At 34.1% G+C, this 26277-nt stretch overlaps 2 protein-coding genes and 1 long non-coding RNA gene across 5 annotated transcripts; 1 reads left to right on the forward strand and 2 right to left on the reverse strand.

Moving 5' to 3' along the window:
• Positions 1-5: 5 nt before the first annotated feature.
• Positions 6-9773, reverse strand: LOC105330073 (proton-coupled folate transporter). Its single transcript, XM_034450201.2, has 4 exons — positions 9547-9773; positions 1894-1977; positions 1383-1539; positions 6-317 (listed from the first exon to the last, which is right to left on the reverse strand). The coding sequence occupies exons 1-4, from the start codon at positions 9695-9697 to the stop codon at positions 254-256; spliced, it is 456 nt and encodes a 151-aa protein (XP_034306092.2). The 5' UTR covers positions 9698-9773; the 3' UTR covers positions 6-253.
• Positions 9659-25489, forward strand: LOC105330071 (uncharacterized). 3 transcript variants are annotated; one of them, XM_066081279.1, is made up of 13 exons: positions 9659-9797; positions 10913-11130; positions 11612-11715; positions 12117-12255; positions 20398-20501; positions 20659-20715; positions 20897-21064; positions 21301-21431; positions 22151-22293; positions 22539-22623; positions 22900-22958; positions 23379-23483; positions 23915-25489. In XM_066081279.1, exons 2-13 carry the CDS (start codon positions 10930-10932, stop codon positions 23999-24001), a joined length of 1383 nt encoding a protein of 460 aa, XP_065937351.1. In that variant the 5' UTR covers positions 9659-9797; positions 10913-10929; the 3' UTR covers positions 24002-25489. The 3 variants fall into 3 exon arrangements, with proteins under 3 accessions (XP_065937351.1, XP_011429948.1, XP_065937350.1); XM_011431646.4 differs by lacking the exon at positions 9659-9797 and adding an exon at positions 10026-10179; XM_066081278.1 differs by lacking the exon at positions 9659-9797 and adding an exon at positions 10253-10421.
• On the reverse strand, positions 15865-17171 carry LOC136274454 (uncharacterized). Its single transcript, XR_010712794.1, has 2 exons — positions 16760-17171; positions 15865-16475 (listed from the first exon to the last, which is right to left on the reverse strand). It is a non-coding gene; the product is annotated as an uncharacterized lncRNA (long non-coding RNA).
• Positions 25490-26277: the final 788 nt, after the last annotated feature.

Raw genomic sequence — 26277 nt, forward strand, 5'->3', positions numbered from 1 at the left:
CAAAATATAGAAATTTATTTAGATAACGACCTAATGAACATTTTTAGATCGTACAATTCCTAGAAACCGTCGCTAATAAAAGTTTGGTTATCGTACATGTCCTTTATACGTGTATGTTATACGGATATCTACCAAGTATATTCTTACATTATATCTAATAATAGTATATGAAGCTTGTATTGAATGGTATATGATATACAGAAAATCGCACCTTTAATATATTTCACCACTATGTCTCTATGTCGTACAGATATCACACCTGGACAGATATCTCTTTGGATTTTCTTAAATCTCGTCGGTTGGAAAACAGGAGTGGACTGTAATAAAACAATAAAACATGTATTATATACATGTACAACAAAACAAATCTGCCATTTACATAGGTCTAAAAAGTGTCTGAAACTCCCTGTCATCCATGTATTCGCTTACTTGTCATCAGGGTTAACTCCCTACTTTTTCCTCGTTCTCATAAATAATTCATGGTCTACTCCCATTGGCTTCTTCACCCTTTGTACAAAAAAATCCCACCAATCCCGTCAGTTAACTGCATTATTTCTCAAGATACACGTTAAACTCGAGAGGTTTGCTTTTTTCATCGTTACTTGAGAATGATAAATACTAAGAAATTAAAACGAGTAGACTCATAAAGGCCTGTGCAATACTGGTCATGGGTTCCCAATAACGACCATGCATTTTAAAAAGGGCCTTTTTTGCCATTTTGTAAACTGTATTGATCTTCTTTAGAAGAAGAGTTCTATTGAAATATATATAAATATATAATATAACGGAAAATACAAAAAATGAAAGGTCAAATATATTGATTTTTTTTTCTTTATTTAATACTTATTTTAGTTTGAAGCTAGACAAATCATATCTTAAAATTTGAGGTAGATCTGATGGTTAACTTGTTGACCATCCAGTCTCCTTATACTTATAACATGTTAGAAAGAAAGTGTTTTTCTGGTAACGTCTTGACGTTCAACATATGAGTCTCATTACGATAGATATAAGTAGTGCGTGATCATCCAATACTTGAAAGAGATTCGAATTCATACATAATAATCGTCTACATCGGTCTTAAATGATATTAAACACTAACCGAGAAATTTTGTAGAGATAAAGAGAAAATGCATTTGATAATATCATGACCAAAATAATATAGACACTTACAATCCAACTATAAGACGTAAAGAAACGCCACACATAACAATCTATGCCTGAAAAGATTTTACATAAACTGGTTCAATTAAAATAAATGGGAGGTTTGTTATACAATGTAAAATGTAAAACAGCAACATCCCTTTGTACCCTAATGACTATCTCACATAAATATTATACATAAAATTGAACATTAAGTATTTATGCAGTGAATAATAACTTACATCATTAAAATGGCTCCTACAGCAAAGAACCCGGAGTAAACGAGGTACACGAAGCCCCTCATTAGATACTGTGTGTCGGCGTATATATTGAAGAAGACGGAGGAACCCGCCAGGCGACAGACGGCCTCCAGGAAATAGACGTTAGCAAAGAGAGCACCTGTTGTAACGACAACAACATTGCATTAAGTCTTTGTGGCTCTTGGAGTTCGGTCTTTTTAATATTTTTATCTTTCATTTCACTTTGTTATTAAAACGACAGAAAACTTGTCTTCATGTGCCTATTTTACTACCCTGACTACTCAAAAGTTCGCACAACTTTATTACAAAAAACTCATCCGAAAATTCAATTTTTATCCTAAAATTTTGCATGTATTTAACGAGTATGTACCTGTATCAACATTAACCTTGTTTACAAACTTAACTTGTATGTTGATATCTTGTTGATTCCTTTATGTTGTCATAGCAAAGTTTTAATGGAACATTCCAGTTGCCTGCTTTCAATTAAACATACCTTGTCTGTTCTCGTTGACCAATCGAGACATGATGCCCTTGATAACCGGAAGTGGATTTAGAGAGATCACTCCACATCCAGCGGCTACAAACAAAAATAAAAATCCGTGACAATTATTTCAAAATGAGTTTCATAAGTTTAAAATTATTGTAATTTCCTTTTAACAGAAGCAAGGAAATAATGAAAGCTTTATTTCAACATATTTTTATCCATCGTGCATTTATATTCTGATCCAAAGCGTTTTGATTCATAGGTAATCATGAAATTTTAAACTATTCCTAAACTGTCACTGTGATAAGACTGCTGTTATTTTGAGATTGGCCGCCAAACCACATTAAACCTATTAAGGTGTATAATAAGCTATTTTGGGGTCTTTAAAGATACTTGCCAACGTAAAGCATCCACCAGACAGATGCAAAGCCTTCTATAGTGAAACACGCAATGCCCGAAACGCAGCTCAAAATAGTAATGACCTCGTCACCAAGACAAAGATGGAGGATCTTCAAAAATATGACAGACAAACATAGTACTACCAAACTGTTCGCAGAATTGAACCAGCCGATTTCTTCCGAGGTAAAACAAAATGGTTGACCGAGGAAGTACATGATGTCCATGCTCTGTCTTGTTGTCAAGGGAGTTATGATGAGTGTCAGAGAAACGAGACAAAGAACGAATTGCCAAACTTTCCCTTCACGAAGATTCGAGGAACTTGTGTAAAAGGCGAAAAATTGACTTAATTTATGGACAAAAGTGTCAGTTGTGGGTTTCCTTATTGACTTGGGTAAAGTTTCTGGAATATAAAGCGCGGCTAGAAAATTCAAGAAACATAAAGCGACTGAGACTAAGCAAGGCATGGAGTAGCCAAGGTATTTAATCATATACCCGGTTGACATCTGCGCTACTGCAGACCCCACTCCAGCGTACAGGTGGAGAAGCGCTAACGAGAACGTCCGAGATTTGTCGTAACTCGAGACATCGGCGACGCTCCCACACAACGCCAGATGGAGAGTGTAATGGGTACCCGAGAACCCACTGAAGACGCATCCAATAAAAATATACTTGATGTCTAAGTTGTACTGCACAACGACAAGACTGGATAGATATTGAAGAAAGGTCCCGAGTACAGGAAGTAGGATAAAAAGCTTCCTTCCAAAATAATCAGACAAAATTCCGCCAAAGACAATGACAAACACTCCCGGACCGTATTCGGCATACACAAAGTAAGCGTTCCACTGAGCGGACTCATGTTGAGCCTCGTTCTGATGAGTAGAACAATTCTCGTTTGATCTCGCGTGATCGGATGTCACGTGCTTGGAATTTCTGTCTCCTTGAAGTGTTGCACTAACATACTGAAACGTGTACTCCGATACCACCAAAGACCCGATGACACTGGAGACATAGTGAAGACACGTGATGACACACATTGACAGATGCACGCGTTTTAAACTGGTTCTCGTAACATCCTCAGGAAGAAGAGGAGTGTTCTCCATTGTAAAGATAATTTCTAAACTCCCCTCTTTTCATTTTAGAAACCTAAAGATGTGCGAATATTTTGATTCTCATCTTGTCCGAGCGTTAAATAAATAGCCTGGGTACGTTGCGTATAAACATCCTTGTGTATGAATTCATATGATTAGTTCTAACCATGATTAGATTAAAATGTGAGCCAAATCGGGTATGCAGGTGAAATGTAGAAACAAAGCGTACTTCTATTATCTTGCAATGCAAACGGTAGCTTTATTATATACTTGTAGGTCAGTGGACCAAGTGCAAGAATCATCACAAGTCAATTACAGGTTGATCATGTGTCATGAAATGCTGAATGCATATGAATACATTGTATATCTAGTATGGATTACTCGTTGCAAACATTTATGATCGAAGTTAGTTTTCATGACCAAATAAGTTTTGTTAGTTATAAAAATGTTTCTCTAAAAAATAATGTGTAAGTTTGATGTTTGTGGCTCCGGAGTCATTGTGCAATACTGTTGGAAGTCATTGTACAATACTGTTGGAAGTCATTGTATAGCTAAGCCCCGCATACTAGAAGTTATAATTGTATGCTAGAATTCTGCCAAATGTTTTCTCTCTGATTTAAATGTAGAATCAGAGAAAAAAGTACCACATCATGACACAACTGCCTTTTCGGTGCAAGGAGTGAAGAATGGGGAAGGGGTAAACTAATCAAAAGACAATTGCTTTATTTGCAAAGTTGTAATCAGGAGTAAAATGGTCTCTTTTTGCCTTTTTTTAAGAATGAGAAACGTATATCTGATATATGTGACAGAAATGTCCTCTAAGATATACCGGGCACCTTGTGTCTGAGGAAGTGTTTTCATTCTTCTGATAAGTACATGCCCATGTAAGAAATTACAGCTGACATTTCACTGTAAAGACAATGACAACACTGAAATATTGTCTACTTGGTTTGGTAATTCTATTTGTTACAGAGGTAAGTTTCCTAAATGATGTTATACAGTGGGCTGTTCTTAAAAAACATTTAGCGTTTATTGTGGATATATCTTTAACATATATAAATATCGTGTTTCTAGGGCCTGTACCATGAATGATCCAAGTAATGTCTTTATAATATATGACTGCATGTTATGTAAAAATACATTGATATCAATATCATTTTTAACTCACCTGAGCTGAAAGCTCAAGTGATTATGATAAGTTTTTGTCCGGCGTCCGTCTGTATGTCCGTCCGTCGGTCTGTTTGTTCGTCTGTCCGTTAAATGTTTCACAATATCTACTTCTCCAGAACCACTGGGCCGATTTCAACCAAACTTGACACAAAGCATTATTAGGTAAAGGGAATTAAAGTTTCTTAAAAATAAAAATCCACACCCTTTTTCAAAGGGAGATACCTAAAATTTATTAAAAATATGTGGGTATCTGTATATAAAAGTTTGTAAAAGTCATGATCTCCAGGAGGTAGATTGGGGACACGTTGGAGGCTTACGAATTTTTTTAAATTATTCTCAAAAACCCAAATGGTATAATATATGGTATAACATGTTCTTATATGTATGCCAGCGTTTTGACATATTGTTGATTCTTAATTGCATGTTTAGACTGCAGGGGCTCCTGGAAATATATTGGTCCCTACAAGAGGTTCAAAGTTTGATGTAGGTTTATACAAATATAAACAGTTTTTTTTAGATCTTCTTGAAAATTGAAATGCTCAATATGTGGTATGACTGTTATATTATCCGGTTACAAAAGAGAGACTCAATATTTTACATATCAAGAATATATCTAGAGAAAATTTTGAAATTTTTTTGTACTGGGTCTATTCTACTAAATTGTCCAGATATTTTGTACAATATGTCTCAATAGAGCTGCTTTTATCATGGTTGTTGTTACTCAGGTGAGCGATGTAGCCCGTGGGCCTCTTGTCAGTATACATATATTAACCATATGAAACATCGGATATATACCCTATATTATGCGATTACCTCTTTTTCTGTTTTTCTCGATTTTTTTTTACATCGTCAACAGAGAGAGAGAGAGAGAGAGAGAGAGAGAGATCTACTAGTACATGTGCATACACAGTTTATCATATTTTCAGGCGGTGCATTCCCTGGGAGAGTCGTGCATATCGTCCTCTGACTGTGCAGATACAGAATGCTGTGTTGAGGTTGAGAGGCGTGTGCGCCGATTCATTTTTGGATCCTCTAAGGGAACCTGCCAGGCCCGTCGCTACCAGGGCCAGGCATGCCACGTGTTTCTGGTCCATGCTTTTGGTAATCCAAACCTGTATATGAATTATTGTCCCTGTGAAGAGGGCTTGATCTGTCATGGCGATACTGTGGATGTGCACGGAAGTCAGCACGTCCACCACAATCCTAAGTGTTTACCTGCAGCGGAAGTCTCGACAGCACAAGCGCAGAATACTCCCAGCAGCACCCTCCCACCGTCCAATCCGGAAGTTATCAGTGCCGGCTTTTAACAACAGATGTGTTCTTTTAACTATTGGAACTTTCCTTGCTAACATGCAAAACATTCAACAGAAACGTTGACTTTTGAAATTTATGTAAAAAAATAAAGAGTCTTCTTGAAAACCACATGACCAATGGCTACCATTTTTGGTTTGAAGCATCTCTATGATAAGAGAAATCTAAGTTCATGAATTTCCCATCCTGGGGCCTCATGGGCGGGGCCAAATAAGTCAAAGGATGATGTGAAATACGACCTCCAGTAAATTGGCCAAAAAACAAATAACGGATTTTTTTTATTTTTTCATGTAATTAATCTTTGATATATGTTCCCTTATATAATTCCATTTTTTTTTCGAAATAAAACAATTACATGGAGGATATAGATCTTTATTTACGGTAGGGCTACACTGTTTACATTCAATACCCATAGAGTTTTTGTTCCGCCCAACATTTGAAAGAGTTTAAAATACACGAGCGATATTAGGTACATTCTCTTTCAGCAGGTCAGTAGAGCGAGAGTATAGATAATCCCAGATTTTTTTACTCTTCCCACCCCCGCCCCCTCCCTTTATGAAATGATTATTGCAAACATCAAAATACAAGCGGAGGTATTTGTCAGAGGAGTCATGGATTAGGATTTAGACTCTAAACTTAAACTGAAAATGCAGACATTAGATTGTCTGACAGGTCCATCTAAGGGCTATGGTACTCAGGTGACTGTCAAGGCCTGTGGGCCTTTAGTTTTATAATTATTTCATGTGTCGCCATTTTTTAACCCATACATCTACACAACTGAATCGAACTTCTTTATGCAAATACATCAATATTGAATTACGTATATTTACATTCTACTGTGTTTTTCCATTAAATTCCGTGATGTTTAAATGCCTCTAAATGCAACACCTATTCACTGCGTATGAATTTACGAGTAATTTACATAAGTATAGTTCTCAAACAGTGATTTCTATGTTATCGGTTAAAAATGGATATCAGAAATGTTGTCAAAACACCATGTTTTATAATCATTCAACAAAAAAAGTTGACTTTATTGTTAAAAGCAACATTTCAAGAGTTATTTATCATGGATTATATTTTTATGCTCGTCGATCTCATCTCAACTGTCTATGTGAAAACCAGTTTAAACCGGTTTTACAAACAGCTGTTCTTGCTGTTACTTATTCACTCCCTCCGTGATCTGCACTTTACATCGATTTATTTAAGTGAACAATTGATTTCCTTAGTAAGGGAATGTAAATATAAGCATTGAATGATTTATTTTTGACGTCGTCGTGTCAATAACTGCCGTCAGGTGAGCAGACAAATTATCATAACCCGCTAACGCGTGTTATTCAATTTGTCTGCTCACCTGACGGCAGTTATTGACACGACGACGTCAAAAATAAATCATTCAATGCTATAGTAACAAAACTTTTAAATGTTTCATCTTTTACATTATACCAATAAAGCACAGGTATATACATGTATATACAAAAATATTAGCCCAGTCTGATAAGCTCCTTGAAAAACTTATTAAGCCACAAGATGTGCACTTTACATACAGTTCTAGGACTGATTTTGGTTGGTTGGAAAAAATCGTATAATGCACGATAATATTCTGTTCAAACAAGGAATAATCTCTGCAAGATGGCATTTTAACGAGAAATTATCTTTTACCAAAATATACTACACCATAATATCACAATTTTCACACATTTATTGATACAAGAACTTTGGTATTAAATCAACAGTCTATCAGCACAACAAAAGCACGTCTTATACATGTGCATTAATCAAAATATTTACAATTTAATACAAAAAAATGTTTGGGAGGGGAGGGGTAATATTGATTTTCAAGGATTTTTTTTTAAAGTTCTCTGAAGTCAAGACCAATTGCAACTGTAAATCTCTATGAAAATTGTGTTTATTTATTTCAAATATTTTCGATGCTGTCTGCTCATCTTAGTTGTTTTCCTATTTGATTCTTTATATCAAAGTTTTACATAAGTAGTGATTCTATAGTCCGTCCTTTTTTATTCATATATTTTTTTTTCCTGTATGAAAATCGACCTGAATGTATGTACCTCTGACGATTTGTATTTATATGTATTTTATATATAGGTTCCTCTTGTACCAAATTATTTAGTTTGAGCGAATAAACTGAACTTGTTAATTTAGCTTGGGGGATATTTAAGATTAAAACTGCGTAAAATACCCCCGCGCGCATGGAATAAACCCCAATACTTTAATGTAGTTAATCAAGTATCTGCATTCCCCGTTTATCGATTGGTCAAAATCTACAGCGACTGAAACTGACAGAACTGAAATTGACATGCCCTATATACGAATTGATCGAAACCTACAGCGACCTAAGAAAAATCACAGACTGCAAGAAATATTTATGATATTGATGGCAGACTCAAAGTCTCACAGAGGACGATTTTGTTGTTTCTTTTATAGCAAACGTACTTATGAACGTTAACAGTAATTTAGTGAATTTTACTTTTTATATTCAGTTTATTAATTAGTTAAAAGAAAGATGTTAATATAGACAATAAAATGCTTTCTTTGATGATTCATGCGGGTTATGAAGGTAGCGATCATTGCAGAAAAAATAAAACCCGCTGACGCGGGTAATGTATTTTATCTGCAATTTCGCTACCTTCATATCCCGAATGAATCACCAAAGAAAGCATTTTATTGTTTAAATAAAAACAGCCAGACTGAAATCTACACGCCCCGTTTATCGATTGGTCGAAATCTACAGCGGCTGAAACTGACAGGGCTGAAATTTACATTAGAAGAAAGATCACGGACTGCACGAAATATTCATGATAATGTCAGACTCAAAGTCTCACAGGAGACGATTTAGCTGGGGTTTTTTTTTAAGCAAACGTACTTGTGTACATTAACAGTAATTTAGTGAATTTTACTTACTTTATATGATCAATTTTTGAATTAGTTAAAAGAAAGATGTGATTATAAATAATAAAATGGGGTTTTTTTTATTCATGTTGGTTATGAAGGTAGAGATCATTGCAGAAAAAATTACAAAACCTGCAATGTCGCCACCTTCATGTTTCGAATAAATCCCAAAGAAGGCATTTTATTGTTTAAATAATGAACAAAGTCTTGTCTACAGCACAAAAATAAACAAGAAAATGGCAGAAATACTTGAAACGTGTTAAATTTAAATGGGTAATAAATTAGCATTATCCAAAATGACACCAATACTGACAATCTTATTTTCAGCAAAGCATTTCTTTAAACAAATTTCTAAACCTGTTATCACTAAAGAAATAGACAAAGGGATTTAGAATGCTATTAATTGCAACAAAATATTGGAGCAACCCGAACCATACAAAAGTGGACCTATCAATAGTAACGTACGGGTCATAATAATTCTTGTACGCGACGTACGTGTTAAACATTGTATGAGGAAAATAGCTGACAATGAGAAGAACGGTAATGATACAGAACGTCAGTGTTATTTTGACGTTGTCGTTTTCTGCAGCTCGCCGAGCATCTCGCTCGTCTTTTGAAGTTGCATCCTGATTCTTAATATGACGAAAACTTTGACCCTCTCTTAATTTCAATGCTTTTTGAGCCAGAATTGTCTTCCAAATGATAACCTGAAGGCATGTTACGATAACGGCGAAGATTACCGATACCGTTAAACTTGAAAGGCAGTAAAAGAATTGCCAAACCTTACGTTCACCCGTATTTCCAATCAGACATTGGGAAGTCGTACGTCCTTCCATTGTCACGTACCAGTTGCCGGTCATAAAAGGAAAAGGCAGACCACTCACACAAGCAAAACCGACACAAGCTAGACAGACGCGTTTCGCCGTAGAAACAGACATCTGGGGCTTCAATGGATGACAGATCTTCCTGTATCTCTCAATAGCAATGACGACAATGATGGCGTATGACGTCGAAGACACGACGTAACCGGTGAAATAGGTGATTCTGCATTCTATGTCGCGTAGCAATACGCCTGACGTTACGTTTGAAATTTGTAAAATTTTAGGTCATTAGAAAGGTCAAATGACCGTTTTTATCTACAATGAAGAGTAAAAAAATTTAAATTATAAGCAATGAATTCAATATTTATTAGTTTTATACGATATAATATGGTTTGAAATAGTTTACGTTTTTTACTGCAAACTGTCCCAAACCATTTTATATCGTGTAAAACAAATAAATGATCTGTAACTCAATCGGGTTCGGGGTTTTCAAAAAATAATCAAATATGTCTGCGACCATGAAAAAGTAAACAGTTTACAGAAATATTTCGAAATAAGTCTTGGAGAAGAGAGTTTATCCCATTTATTTGATTAACGAGGTAACTTTTGTTTTGGTGATTTAACATCAACAGTTTTACCCCATATTCGCACGGGTGATCGACGAGATACTAGCCGCGTGGCTCGATCAATAGATAAAACACTGTAGTTTATTCCAGTTTGTGACATACATACCCTAAAGGACACTCGGTATTGTTTCATACAGCAGACTATAGACAAACGGAAGTTATCGGGGCTCTTGTTGATACTAACCAATGCTAACTGAATTCTTTACAGGCGCTCGGTATAAATAAACATTTGTATGTATATGGTAAATGTAGTGACTAGTCATGTGTCTACAAATATTGTTGATTTTTATGCACGTAGATACTTTAACAGACTCACCAAACACCCAGTTTTTGTATGAATTTGGTATCATATGACTAATATTGATAAATGCTAAAGACTATAACCTGTAGAGATTTCAATTCAGAGACTCCTTCGATGCAAAAGTCAAAGATATATTTATTTTCCAACCAATCAATCAAAACTTTTAAGGCAAAATACACACACTTGTTAAGTCTCTCTCTCTCTCTCTCTCTCTCTCTCTCTCTCTCTCTCCATCAACACATACTACATTTCTTTCTGAGTACATGTACATGTATGATGTAATCTATATCTTGAATCTTTTAAAACATGTTCTAGCTGACCCATGTTGATTTTTTTTTAAATTAAACTTTTCAAAAAAGTTGCAATATTTTTATATTTGCTAACAGGGGAGATCTTTCTTTTCAGAGTAGAAAGGCCATGTTATGTACCAGAAAAGTGAAATGTCAAAAGTGATATCATTTAGGAAGTGGCAGCTGCTCTTCTTGTTGGTGTCCATTATTCTTCTGCTGTATTTAGTAACCTCCTTCCTACGTCCGTCCAAAAAAAATGTACCATCAGCTACAACACACATAAACAGCCATTACATAGAGTGGCCTGAATTACGAGTGGCCGATGATTCTGAGGTAGGTTTTTTCATGATTACTGGACTGTTCATGTATTTTTCTGAATATCCAAGTCCATTAACAGCTAACTCTCTGTCTAGTCTGGAAAAATTATACAAAGTTGGAGCAAATTAATAACCCAGCTAGTTCCAGAAATTCTACATTTGTCATTGACCATAAAGTATTGTATGTCATTGTCTGACCACACATAGTTATTGCTTACATGAAGCATTGTTTCTCATTTGTGAATACAATATTACAGTCAAAGCGACAGATAAACAACCCAGAACATTTTCCTTGTATGTAAACGGAAGCTTATCCATAATATTCTATATTCTAAACTAAAGCATAAATCTTTGGTTGTTTAAGGGTCCAAATAAATTTGTCAAAGATAATTAAAACTATCATATGATATGTAAATAGAAGTGGTTGGGATATTCTTAACAAAGAAAAAGAGAGATGAATAGAAATGTTATTAATGATACATGTCTCATGATTCCAGGCATGGTTCAAGAAGTACTGTATGAAGTCTGAATCACCTTTGTCACTGGAGAATTACCCAGAGATAATAGAAGTATGGAAGAGTTCTACAGACTTACCCTGCATGTAAGATGACTGATGCATAAGAGTAATAAGATTATTCTACATTTATGAAATGGAAAAAAGTAATCCAGACTTATCATTTGTAACAAAAAGTTACAACAGAATGTATACATATATGTCTATACTGTATATATGTTATAAGAGAAATTTGAAAAGTTAAAATCAGAATGTAATTACCAGAAACTTCTCACAGACAATGCATAAAATAAATCTTTTCAGTTGAAAATGAACCAAAATGGGAGAAACTTTATTTCTTATTTGATAATTAGTACACTGTGAGATTTAACATAAAGGCAAAATTTAGATATCATGTTACAATTAAAATGCATTAACATTCTTGATACACGTAACACTAACTTAGTTTCAAACCCTCAACAAATAAATTGAATTCATTCATTTTTCAGGGACATGTACAAAAGGTTTTCTGCAATTTTCACTATCACTGAGAATCCAGCAAAAGTAGTTATACCAGAAACCTTTGCCACAAAGGTCAAAGGTTGGCTGGGAGGAAATGAAAAACTCTTCAACAATGTGAAAGATCAGGTTTGTATATATTTCTGTAATAGTATATATATTTCCACCCCACCCACTCCACCAAAACAAAAAACAAAACAAAAACTATATGCTGTCATTAGACAGTAGTACCCGCACCAAGTGTTTGCCCCTAAATAACACTGTTTTGTACCAGTTTAATTAAAATTGAAGGCCACATGCAAGCTTCTGGGCTGCGTTTTACAAAAGAACTTATGACTTATGACCAAATTAATGAGTGCTAATTAATCATCAACTAATCAATGATTTATTCTTATGGCTGGAAAGTATAATTATTGGAATTGAAATATTTTTAAATAAATGGTTTTACGTCAATTTTGTTCTTAAAAGATCATTTTATGAGAATGTAAATATTTACAACTTTGTCTTAAGTTCTTTTGTAAAATGCTGCAGCCCTGTAATACATTTAAAAATTGTAATTTTCATAACTGAAAGATGAGATCCCTTCCCATATGATAATACATATGAGCAGCACTTTATGTGCAATTTGGGGTTGAACTGTTTGCAGTGAATTTTCAGTTAATCAATAATCTTAACATTTCATGTCATAGAAAGTATAGCTTAAAGCTGTTATTTACCTAATAAAATAGTGCAAGTGTGGACTATAAACATTATAATTTGAATCATTTATTGTTTATATTGATTTTAATTTGTCAGTGAATATTAGTTATTGATCCCAAGGTAGAAATATGACTTCTGATCATATCTCAATAGATCATTTGTCAATTATGCAAGTGTAATGTAATTTTTTTCTAAGATTACTTTTTTTTTACCAGTTTATAAAACTTTTTAGACCCCCAATTATATTTTGATTTTAATAGATCATTCGACAATTAAAGGGGGGGGGGGGGGGGGGGGGGGGGGGCAACAGTTTATATTTGAGTTTGTTTGGGGGTGAGGGTTCCAAGTCATATATTTGACAATTTTGTAATGTGATTTAAAATAAGACTAAGCCATACTACAGTCATGAACATGAACAGTATAGAACAAAACACAAACTACCTGTAATACATGTATATATACATAGGAAATATTACAAAACACAGATAATTGATCTATATATCTGGCATGGGTTTGTAAATTGAATCATACATCATGTACATATATTATTGTTTCTTTGTTCAAGGCATTTCAGATGGTATGTAGGTCATGATCCCAAGTGCTCTTCCTGAAATTATCAAATATCATAAAAACCATTGAGATCCCCACCTTAATCCATAAATATTATTCCTCCTTAGGTCATGGCGCATCAGATCATTATGGCATGTAAGTCATGACCCTAAGGGGTCATCCTAACCCCCTTAGATTCAGAAATTGTCAATTATCTTTAAATTATTGGTGTTTGATGATCCTATCTCTATTTAATCTTTATTATTAAGTCTCCTGAATGAAATTTGGAGACTTATTGTTTTTGTACAGTTCTTATTAGGGTCTTCCGTTTTCAACGGAAGACCCTCTTGTTATTCTTCGGTTTCTTTTTATTAGGGTCTTCCGTTTTCAACGGAAGACCCTCTTGTTATTCTTCGGTTTCTTTTTATTATCATTATACTTTTTCTTTTTTTTTCTGACTCCTTCTCGGCTTTATAACTCAAAAAGTTTCAAACCGATTTTAATGAAACTTTCAGAGATTATGTGTAACTATTATCCCTCAAAGATGTTAAAGTTTTCTTGACAGTGTCACTTCCGTTTTGACGTAACGTCATTTTTAAAATTTTCAAAAAGTCATTTTGTCCGCGGCGTTTCTCAAGAACGTTTTGAGATAGAGGCTTGAAATTTTCAATGTTATGATTTGGTCGATTTACCTCTGTAATAAGGCTGGAAATGAAAATCTATCAACTCCGGTCGAAACCGGAAGTGAAACAAATTTTTTGAAAAAATGAATTTTCTGATCAAATCAAAAATGAATATGTGCTTTGTAAAGCTTATTTAACTGAATCTAAAACTGAAAGCCGTTTTAAAATCGGACGATGCATTACAGAGATATCGGGGTTTGAAAATCGATTTTTCCGGAAATTTTGATTCCGCGTCCTTGGTTTAAAAAATAGCGTAATGTTCAAAGTAAAGTTAACTCGTACCAAAAATAATTGTTAAGTCGTACTTGAACACATTCGGAAATTTTTTTTTTAAGTCGTTCTTAAAATCGGAAAGGTGTTTGTTAAGTCGTACTAAAAATCATTCATATTTTGTTGAGTCGTACCAGGAATAATTCGATTTTTTCATCTTTTTATTCAAGTTAATCTTGTTATTGGTTTAAGAGCTCTACTTCCTACAGGAACTCCCAGCTTTACTTCCGACATTAACGGAAGACCCACTCGTTGCTTTGCAACGAGCTTTGCTTTAGTTATTATTATACTTTTTCTTTTTTTTTCTGACTCCTTCTCGGCTTTATAACTCAAAAAGTTTCCAACCTATTTTAATGAAACTTTCAGAGATAATATGAAACTATTATCCCTCAAAGATGTTAAAGTTTTCTTGACAACGTCAATTCCGTTTTGACGTAACGTCATTTTTAAAATTTTCAAAAAGTCATTTCGTCGGCGGCGTTTCTCTAAAACGTTTTGAGATAGAGGCTTGAAATTTTCAATGGTTATGATTTGGTCGATTTACATCTGTAATAAGGCTGGAAATGAAAATATGTCACTTCCGGTCGAAACCGGAAGTGAAACAATTTTTTTGAAAAAATGAATTTTCTGATCAAATCAAAAATGAATATGTGTTTTGTAGAGCTAATTAAACTAAATCTAAAACTGTAAGCCGTTTTCAAATCGGACGATGCATTACAGAGATATCGGGGTTTGAAAATCGATTTTTCCGGAAATTTTGATTCCGCGTCCTTGGTTTAAAAAATAGCGTAATGTTCAAAGTAAAGTTAACTCGTACCAAAAATAATTGTTAAGTCGTACTTGAACACATTTGGAAATTTTTTTGTTAAGTCGTTCTTAAAATCGGAAAGGTGTTTGTTAAGTCGTACTAAAAATCATTCCTATTTTGTTAAGTCGTACCAGGAACAATTCGATTTTTTCATCTTTTTATTTAAGTTACTCTTGTTATTGGTTTAAGAGCTCTACTTCCTACAGGAACTCCCAGCTTTACTTCCGACATTAACGGAAGACCCACTCGTTGCTTTGCAACGAGCTTTGCTCTAGTTATTATACTTTTTAGCTCACCGAGACGAAGTCGGGGGGAGCTTATGCTATACCCTCGGCGTCGGCGTCGGCGTCGGCGTCCGGACCTGGTTAAAGTTTTTGTTGCAGGTCCTGTATCTAACTTATTACTTGTCCTATCTTCACCAAACTTGCATGAATGATGCATCTGGACCTACTAATGGACTTGAGAGACTTGGATGCTGAATCTGGGCCATGAATTTCAGATGCTGGAGGAGGTTAAGGTGTTTGGAGCAGGTTAAAGTTTTTGTTGCAGGTGCCCTTTGATAGCCATTTCTAAGTTACTACTGGTCCAAACTTCACCAAACTTGCATAGATGGTGTGTCTTATGATACTGATGCACCTGACAGGCTTGAATGCTGAATCTGAGCCATAGGTTTCGGATGCTGGATGAGGTTAAGGTTTTTAGAGCTGGTTAAAGTTTTTGGAGCAGGTGCCCTCTGATGATTATATCTTACTTACTACTGGTCCTTACTTCACCAAACTTGCATGGATGGTGTGTCTTATGATACTTTTGCACCTGACAGGCTTGAATGCTGAATCTGAGCCGAAGGTTTCGGATGCTAGATGAAGTTAGGTTTTTCGAGCAGGTTAAAGTTTTTGTTGCAGGTGCCCTTTGATAGCCATTTCTAAGTTACTACTGGTCCCAACTTCACCAAACTTGCATAGATGGTGCGTCTTATGATACTGATGCACCTGACAGGCTTGAATGCTGAATCTGAGCCATAGGTTTCGGATGCTGGATGAGGTTAAGGTTTTAAGAGCTGGTTAAAGTTTTTAGAGCAGGTGCCCTCTGATGATCATATCTTAGTTATTACTGGTCCTAACTTTACCAAACTTACATGGATGGTGTGTCTTATGATACTGATGCACCTGACAGGCTTGAATGCTGAATCTGAGCCATAGGTTTCGGATGCTGGATGAGGTTTAGTTTTTTTGGAACAGGTCACATGTTTAATATATGTAGGTAATAGCACTATTTCAAACTTGCATATATGATCTAACTATAATATAAATGAATGGCAGAGGTAGCTTCAGATGCAGAGCCTGATCTCCATTATCAAGGATGCTAAAAAATATATCTTAGTTATTTCTGGTCCTAACTTCACCAAACTTGCAAGGATGGTGCGTCTTACGATACTGATGCACCTGACAGGCATGAATGCTGAATCTGAGCCATAGGTTTCGGATGCTGGATGAGGTTAAGGTTTTAAGAGCTGGTTAAAGTTTTTAGAGCAGGTGCCCTCTGATGATTATATCTTAGTTATTACTGGTCCTTACATCACCAAACTTGCAGGGATGACGCATCTCATGATACTGATGCATCTGACAGGCTTGAATGCTGAATCTGAGCCATAGGTTTCGGATGCTGGATGAGGTTTAGTTTTTTGGAACAGGTTACATGTTTTATAGATAATAGCTTGCATAATTGATTTAACTATAATATAAATGAATTGCAGAGGTAGCTTCAGATGCAGAGCCTGATCTCCATTATCAAGGATGCTAAAAATTCTCCTACCTCACTCAAACCTGCTTGATAGATGTGTTTGTTGTTAAATGATTTAACATGATTCCTATGATATAGTATTCTATGATATGATACACTATTGTTTTATATGATACAATGTAATATCATACATTATATTGTAAAAAGTTATATGATATGATATGATATTGTATCAATTTTTTGTACATTATTATATGATATTGTATTATGATATTGTTATGTATAGTATTGTATATTATTATACAATATTGTAGAATATGATATTGTATAATATATTATTTTATCGAATGATATTGTTACATTATATTGCAATATATGATATTGTATCATATGATACGATATTGTATATTATAATTATAGCATATCGTATGATACAATATTGTATAATATGATATTGGTTTATATAATATATTGTTATATAATACATGAAATTGTATTATATGATATTATAAGATATCATATAATATGATATTGTATAATATGATATTGTATAATATGATATGATATTGTATAAAATGATATTGTATTATATAATATCGTACTGTATCAGATGATATTGTATCATATGATATGAAACAATGTTTTATCAAATTATATTGTATCATATGATACAATATCATACAATACAAAATTATACTATATTATACAATATAATATCATATGTTACAATATTGTGATGTATTATGTGATATGATATAGTATCAAATAATGTTATATTGTATTTATATTAGATATTATGATATTGTATTATGTGATTAAATACAATAATGTATAACACGATACAATGTCATATAATATGTTACAAAATCATATTGCATCAATATTTATTACAGTATTATATTGTATTAAATGATATATATTGTAAGTATCATTGGATGCAATATCATATTTTATATTATTGTATTGATAAACATTGTATCTTATAATAATGTATGAAATGAACATAGGATTATCATACAATTTTTTTACATATGATATACGATATTGTGTCAAAACAGTATCCAGGAATATCCAAGATCATTAACTATGATTTTCATATCATATGATAAAGGTGGTTTTAAAGGTGATGCCTCATAAAGTTGATGCCTCGTCTCGGTGAGCTTTGTAATCTGTGATTACCTATGTTTCTTTTTTTTTCTGACTCCTTTTCGGCTTCATAACTTAAAAAGTTTTTAACCGATTTTTATGAAACTTTCAGAGATAATGTGCAGTTATAATGCCTCGACGATGTTAAAGTTTCTATAGCAACGTCACTTCCGTTTTTACGTTACGTCATTTTTAACAATTTCAAAAAGTCATTTTGTCCGCGGCTTTTTTCAAAAACGCTTCAAGATAGAGGCTTGAAATTTTTCGAGCTTATATATTGATCGTTTTGCCTCTGTAATAAGGCTGGAAATAAAAATATGTCACTTCCGGTCGAAACCGGAAGTAAATCAAATTTTTCGAAAATTTGATATTTTGATCAAAAAAAAAACGTATATGTATTTTGTAGTCCTTAATAAGCTGAACCTAACACTGAAAACCGTTTTTAAATCGAATGATGCATAGCAGAGTTATTGGGGTTTAAAAATTGATTTTTCCGGAAATTTTGATTCCGCGTCGTTGGTTTAAAAAATAGCGTAATGTTCAAAGTAAAATTAACTCGTACCAAAAACAATTGTTAAGTCGTACTGGAACACATTCGGATTTTTTTGTTAAGTCGTTCTTGAAATCGGAAATATTTTTGTTAATTCGTACTTAAAGTCATTCGGATTTTGTTAAGTCGTACCAGGAATAATTCGATTTTTTCATCTTTTTATTTTAGTCACTCTAGTTATTGGTTTTAAGAGCTCTGCTTCTTACAGGAACTTCCAGCTTTACTTCCGACGTTAACGGAAGACCCACTCGTTGCTTTGCAACGAGCTTTGCTCTAGTTACATGTATTGTTATTCTTCGTCTTCTTCTTTTTCTTCTTTCCTGCTCTGAACTTGTTTCTCAGAGATGGCTGAACAGAATTGTACAAAACTCTAGGATACAATAGGCCAGCATATATAGTTGTGCACCCTGGTTTGATTTTTCTCATTTTGGGTTAGACAACCACTTTTCTGGGGGTGGGGGGGGGGGTGTCAAAACTGTGTGGGGTCTAACACTGAATCTTATGGGAGGAATCATAGACTCTATTGTAAATGGTAACTTGAAAACGGACAAAGATAACAAAATAGGGTTTTCATCATCATATATTGACTGTTACTGGCAATATATAGGGTTTATTAGATCTGACCCCTGGGGTCATCCCCACCCCCCAGGAATTGGAAATTACCATATATCTCAGAAACTGTTACAATCATGACCCCTAAACCATATATATTCTTGTTTCTGATGTCAAGGGGCATCAAACTGTATGTAGGTCATGGGCCCCAGGGGTGGTTGTGACCCCCCTCGAACAGGAAGTGCACGAATATCTCGAAAACGATTGAGATCCCCACCCCTTAGCCAGATATATTCTTGATCCTTAAAGGGCATCAAACGGTATGTAGGTAATGGGCCTCAGGATTAAATTTAAATTTTCAAAACCTTAATGCACATCTACAGAACAGTCCCTATCATATCCCAAGATATGATGTGTCTATCCATTAAATCATAAGAGGAGTTCTTGGATCTATGTTTTTTTTTTTGAGTGATAAACGTCAATTTTCTGCTACTATTTGACTCCCTGGATGAAATTTAAATTTTTAAAACCTTATTGCACATCTATAGGACAGCCCCAATTATATCCCAAGAGATGACGTAGCTACTCCAAAAGTTGTAAGAGGAGTTCTGAGAACCATATTTTTTTTGCAAAAAAAACGTCATTTTTTGTTGCCCACTGATTCCCTTCATAAAAAAAAAAAATCTGAAACCTGATCACAGTTCAACATGTCACCCCTAATCATATTCTAGAAGATCATTTGGCTACTGCAAAAAAAATTTGACGTTTTTGAAACCAGTTTTTTTGTAAAAAAAAAACGTCATTTTTCAGCCATTAAATGACCCCCAGGACAAAATTGAAAATTCCGAAACCTTATTGCGCATCTACAGGATACCCTAAAACATATTCCAAGAGATGATTTGACTACTGTTGAAAATGTAGAAGGAGTTCGAGGAGGAAGGTTTTTTGTGAAAAAACGTCATTTTTTACCAATTATTTGACCCCCAGGACTTCCAGAGAATTTTTGAAATCTTTTTACAAAACAACATGACACTCCAAATCAAACTCCAAGAGTTCAGTTTGCTGGTTTATAAGATGTAAGAGCAGTTTGAGAAAGTAAAACGTGACAGACGGACGGACGGAACAGGGTAACAACAATATACCCGGACTTTCTTTAGAAAGTGCGGGTATAACAAAAAAACCTGGCAATATCCGGTATATTTTTACTTTGTATGAAATATACAATGAATGATTATTTTTTCTAGCAGAAGCTTATTTTTTTTCCATAAATTCAGAGAATCTTATTCATTTACAATGAATACACAAGAGAGGAGAATGTCTACAATCCCTTGAGAGAGAAAAGACCCATGTCTAAGCCACCAAGACCAGAGAGGGAATAGTAAGTATTCACCGAGCATTAGACAACTGAGATTTATCTGTTTTAGAAATATGAGACTTTTACTTGTAAAATAGGAAATGCTTAACAGATGTACCATGTGTATAGAATTTTGACTGATATACAGTTGTAAAAAAAAGAGTAAAATTTTGTCTTACAGTGTTGAAGAAATATCAGAGAAAACTGCACAGACATGTGATTTCTGTCGATACAAGACGTGAGTTGCAATTATGTCTCTCAATTAATGATTAGGGCAGGGGGCATTCTCATGGTTGACATGCTTCCCATGTGTTTTTTACCCAACAGGTCTTAATGTCATACAAATTTAATGTTTTTTACACCCACACTATCGTATTATTTTTTGCTTTAAATATATCACACTTAAATCTGTGCAACAGAAACACTGCGGAGGATGTATTTGGGCGGGTGGAGGGGGAGTTTTCCTTTACGGCAGCCAATACGTTCAAGCTGGACCACTGGCACACCCTGTCACTCATCAAGAAGCACCACCCCCTTAACTGGACAAACACCCAGTTTATGGACCTCATGAAAACATCTCAGAAATGGTAATCTAGTTCTACATGCTCGATAATAGAGAAAAAAAATGAATCCAAATATACAAGTATACTTTTGGGAGAAAAAAATGAAAAAACTCATGTAGTTATTAAATTCAATGGTATCTTATTTATAAGCCTTAGGATAGTGTTCAATAAAATAATGTTATTCAAAACAGAAACAAAACTACAATCAATAGATTTTGAAATAAGAAGTCAAGCTGTCGTTTATCCCTTATTCTTTGCAGGTTACAGAAAGCTTATGCAATAGACCGTAGCTACAAGTACCCCATGTTGATCTGGGACATGCTGCCTCACGGTGGGGCAAGTCAGATTCATCCACATGTCCATAACTTCCTGGATAGAACCAGATATCAAGGTAATTTATCTAAAGTCATATCCACTCCCATGTCCATAACTTCCTGGATAGAACCAGATATCGAGGTAAATTATCTAAAGTCATATCCACTCCCATGTCCATAACTTCCTGGATAGAACCAGATATCAAGGTAAATCATCTAAAGTCAGATCCACCCACATGTCCATAACCTTCTTGGATAGAACCAGATATCAAGGTAAATCATCTAAAGTCAGATCCACCCACATGTTCATAACTTCACGGACAAAACCAGATTATGGTGTCTTAAAATCAGATCAATCTACACATTCATAACCTCCTGGACTAAACCAGATATCAAGATACCGGTAATCAAGATATGATGTCCTAATGTCAAATCCACCTCATGTCCATAACTTCCTGGACAAAACCAGATATCTAGATATGGTATCTATCAGATGTCAGTTGATGGTAGCAAGCAAATCCAGATATATAATGGTTTTGTTTTATATCAAGCTAGAAAGACAAACCAAAATAACTAGACACCAAGTTTTATTTATGATCATGTATACATGTTACTACATTGCAAGTAACATGAATTTATGTTTCCATATTTAATTATATCTCCAAACCAGTTACCTAGGTATTTTGTACATGGAACTGCTAGTATACTGTATTTGATACCTGGTTACTTAATATCATGAGAAAAAACGCTGCACTGTGTTTCAAAATGTTGGAGTTGTGCATGGTGTGTTTTACAGGGGCTGTGGAGAACTGGAGAATGGCAGCTAACCTGTACACAAAGGACCATCCTAAGAACAACTATTTCTCAGATCTCATCATGATCCACATGTCCTTGGGGCTAGGAGTGAAGTACGGCAAAGCCGTGGCTTTGGCATCTCTGGTAGGCTTAAAATTTAGGCAATTCAGAGGTTCTGGAAGTGTCTTGATGTGATATAAAACAACAAAGCCAGTATCGGGAAGGGGATATTGTTTTTCATGACATCAGGATTATCCATACTTTGATGCTGTATATGATATTTTTTTCACTTTGACATTTTTCAAAAAACTCTTTATCAAAGTCTATGCATACACTGTACAAAGTGTATTATAATTGTTCACTCCATACACTAGATTCTTGTGTTACAGGTTCCTAAGAAAGACAATGAAGTCATCATTATCAGTGAGGAGGCTGACCAAGACTTCTTTGATCTTCTGTATTTTACTTATAGAGGTAAGTAAACCAGGATGTACACGTACCTGTAGACACAACACAGAGAACTGCAGGAACAAACTTCTCATGACAATCAGAATAATCCCAGACCTTTATGCTAGAAGCTAGTTTTACATCTATCGTTATTGCCATCACCATGTTTCTCAAATATACATTATGAAAACCCATGTAATCAAAGTGATGTCGTAGAACACAAGTTTATGCACATCATGAAACTAAGATACTTAAAGATTAAGATTATTCTCACTTAACAATTGTTTGATATGGTTATTTCAGCTTTCATTGATGACATGGAGAAACTGTGCTACAGTTCAGGGATAGGGCTTCCCAGCTTGGTAGGTGGCAGTCTGTTTGTAGATTACTTACTTAACACCAGCAGAGAATCATATTGTCTCTAAACTTTTTATTGCTATTCTTCTGTGTCACCTGCATCTTGGCTTGCCATTGAACAGCTTACAATATACTCTCCTTTACAGGAGTGGATTGTAATTCCTTGGCTAGCAAAGATGTGTCACCTGCAGTTTTATATCTATTTGGCTATAACAGATTTCTGCTCCATAATTATATATGAAGAATTCAAAAGAACTCGAAAATCAAAGATAATTATGATATTTAATGTAGTCGAGATTTTTCAAATTTGAGATTAACTAAGAAGTTTGAAAGTTATCTACTCAAATTTTAAACACTTTGTCCAGCTTATTTGCGGGGTTTTTTCCTCAGAATATTTTAATAGTATGACAATTTGGTGTTTGTAGGACCCAGAAGATAGACTGGGGCGTATTCCTGCGTTTGCCCGCCTTATCACCAGGGGCCCAGTGGAGGATATCAGGTCCGATATCAGCTCACTGGAACTATTTACGGCAAGTATTTCTGTTATAGAAACCTTACTTGTACAAACTCTGTTATTGTGAAGCAGTTATCTCATATTATGTTTTGCTATTGAAATATAAATGTTTTAATACTTGGGGCAAAGAAATTTACTTTTAACTCGGCACATGTCAAGTTGCCATAATTGGATATTGAAGTGAAAAAAATAATGCTCCCTAAAATCAAATTTTCTGGAATTTTTTATGAGAATAACATTTCAAACCCCTTTATATTTTAAATTGTATTAAAGTAAAAAAAAAAAAAATATTATATTGTACATGTATTAACATTTTTAAGCCATAAAATCCAATTGAAAACATTTATATTTAATGTCTGTAAGGAATATATGATGTTGATCAAATCATATGCCATTGGATTTATTTACATTGTGTACAGTCTCCATAATTATTTTTTTTTCTAATAGGCTCAAAATGCTAACACAGACCCCTACAAAGTGATACAGTTTATTAGAAATTCCATCAAGAAACGTGACCGGCGACACAAGAGTTAACCCCCGGTCTTGCTTGCTAAATATTTATTTATTCGGTGTGACTGAGATTAGTGAACCATGACTTTTAATGCTCAAGTATGCTTGCTTGTATGTCTTTGTATCTTCCAAGTGATGATTTTAATGTAAAACAAGAGTACATTTACAGGTATAACTATTTTGTGTATGTTTCATGTGAGTGGGAATTTTTTTTTTTTAGATGTGATCAGCTATGTAGAAATTTAATGGTTTTGCAAAGAAGTCATAATAAATTGTTCAGGGTGTATAGAAATATGTATGTATTTAATATATTTTGTGCAGATAAGATTTTAATGAGACCAAAATAAATAAATAGTTTAGCTCCAGTTCCTAGACTGACATTAAGGTCAGACAATACGTTCCTCAGTTTTGCATAACTTTTTCTAGGAATTTGATATTGATTTACTACACTACTTTGACAAGCTTTCTTTGCTAAAAATTAGGGTACCTTACCAGGCATTTGTTCAGGATACTAGAGTATGCAATTTTTTATATCATCTTATTGAAAATACACTTGAATTGCTGATATAGTAATATTTTGCGTAAATTGGTATATGTATGTATTTTTTTTACTGGAAATTTTAATCATTTTAAAAATGATAATAAATAATGAAGGAGATAGAAAAAAGATGCTCGAGTAACATGTTGTCTGACCTTAATTACCTTATGTACGTTGTAAGCTGGCCCTAAAGTTTTTTTTAACTTTCTTTTGGTTTTCCTCTTAAGAATTTAAACAATGTATCTAGTTGTCATTCGTGGTATAGGAAGTGTCCTATATCTTTAGCCAGGCCTGAGTATTTAAGCCTGTGTATTATGTATGGAATACTGTGGGTGATAGACAAAATGTTTGTTCCAAACGATTACTTTGTAGTAACATTTTGTGTTCCTCTGTGATACATGGCCTGATTCGGGGTCTCTCTGTGATATTCACAGTTTAAGTCAGTCGATATCATTTCACTAAAACTTTGCTTCTGTAATGTAATAGTGCTGACATTTGCTTGCTTTCGATATACATGCAGTAGTGTTGTATAGACGGGATGCAATATGTGTTCTAAATACATGCATGAACTCACACGGTACTTCGAGGTACTTTCTTTATAGTAATTCAGTTCTGTAGAAAATGTAATGTATATTACATGTAATATATCAATGTATCATTCCAATACATGAGAAGTGTTTTATCTTAATTAAAGATTATAATGTTTTAGAAGGTAAGAACTTGCACAAGTCCCTGTTGAATCTATTTTTAAAAAAAAAATTTAAAAACTGAAAAGTTATTGTTGTAGTATATCTTTAACATCAATGTAACACAATCTATATTTTTGGTAAAATGTGCCATTTTGGATATCAAGTTTCTACTTTGTGTTTTGCTTTAGGATCCTTTTTTGCACAAAATGTATGCTGTTTTTATTTTTAAAATATTTTTTTTTTCATGTACTTCATTACATAATAAAAATATATATTTAATGGTTAGTGCTGACTTCCTTATTCCATTATTTTAGACACTACCCCAGTTACACATCATGCATGAAACATTAATCAGTTAAATCAAAATCATTCTGATCAATGAAAAGAATATTTTTGACATCAATTCATATCAGCACTGAAAAATATATGTAGTGACATGAATCGTTGTTCTGCATATCCTTTTTTCCCATAAATGACCATGCACCAGTGCCCATACATGAATATTTCATTAGGTACTGCAACTTGCAGGGTTAGGTGTATCTTTACAGACACCCGACGTTATATATTTTTCTCATCATAATAATATATACACTCTATCCAATTATTAGGTATAGGGTATTTATTTTTATTATGAAAAAAATATGTAACGTCAGATGCCTTTGGTTACAACAGACTATGACGCTCTCGCAAACCTCACAAATATTACAGTTGGCATAATGTGACAAAATGGCACGTACCTGTACTATATAATCGAAAAGAAGTAGCCATACCCTCTTGGATGGTTCTTTTAAGTTAAAATGTTTCAATATAAGGTCATCAAAGAATGTTAGGCTATGTCTTTCCACTTCTCAAAAGAGTTTATATGCAAAAATAAGTTTTAATTTAGCAATGTAAAACTAAAAAAAAAAAATTATTGATATCAAAATAAAATAAAGAAAAAAAGAAGAAGAGTAAAAGATGTGATCACCCTTATAAGCATAGACCTGTATCCGACGATGCCCATACACGATTATTTGACAATTGTCATGTGTTTGCTTGGTTCGTTTGGCATATCTCAGGCACATAGCATCGTT

The sequence above is a fragment of the Magallana gigas genome, chromosome 4 (genome assembly GCF_963853765.1).
Source record: "Magallana gigas chromosome 4, xbMagGiga1.1, whole genome shotgun sequence".
Classification (NCBI taxonomy): Eukaryota; Metazoa; Mollusca; class Bivalvia; order Ostreida; family Ostreidae; genus Magallana; species Magallana gigas.

Bases quoted from the DNA above. Each gene is read 5' to 3' on its own strand.
- LOC105330071 (XM_066081279.1), top strand. From the start codon at position 10,930: ATGTACCAGAAAAGTGAAATGTCAAAAGTGATATCATTTAGGAAGTGG. The intron at 21,065-21,300 runs GTAATCTAGTTC...TATTCTTTGCAG, and splicing joins ATGAAAACATCTCAGAAATG to GTTACAGAAAGCTTATGCAA. The intron at 23,484-23,914 runs GCAAGTATTTCT...TTTTTCTAATAG, and splicing joins GCTCACTGGAACTATTTACG to GCTCAAAATGCTAACACAGA.
- LOC105330073 (XM_034450201.2), bottom strand. From the start codon at position 9,697: ATGTCTGTTTCTACGGCGAAACGCGTCTGTCTAGCTTGTGTCGGTTTT. The intron at 1,978-9,546 runs GTAAGGTTTGGC...TTTTGTTTGTAG, and splicing joins GATTGGAAATACGGGTGAAC to CCGCTGGATGTGGAGTGATC. The intron at 318-1,382 runs GTAAGTTATTAT...GTTTTATTACAG, and splicing joins GTAGGAGCCATTTTAATGAT to TCCACTCCTGTTTTCCAACC.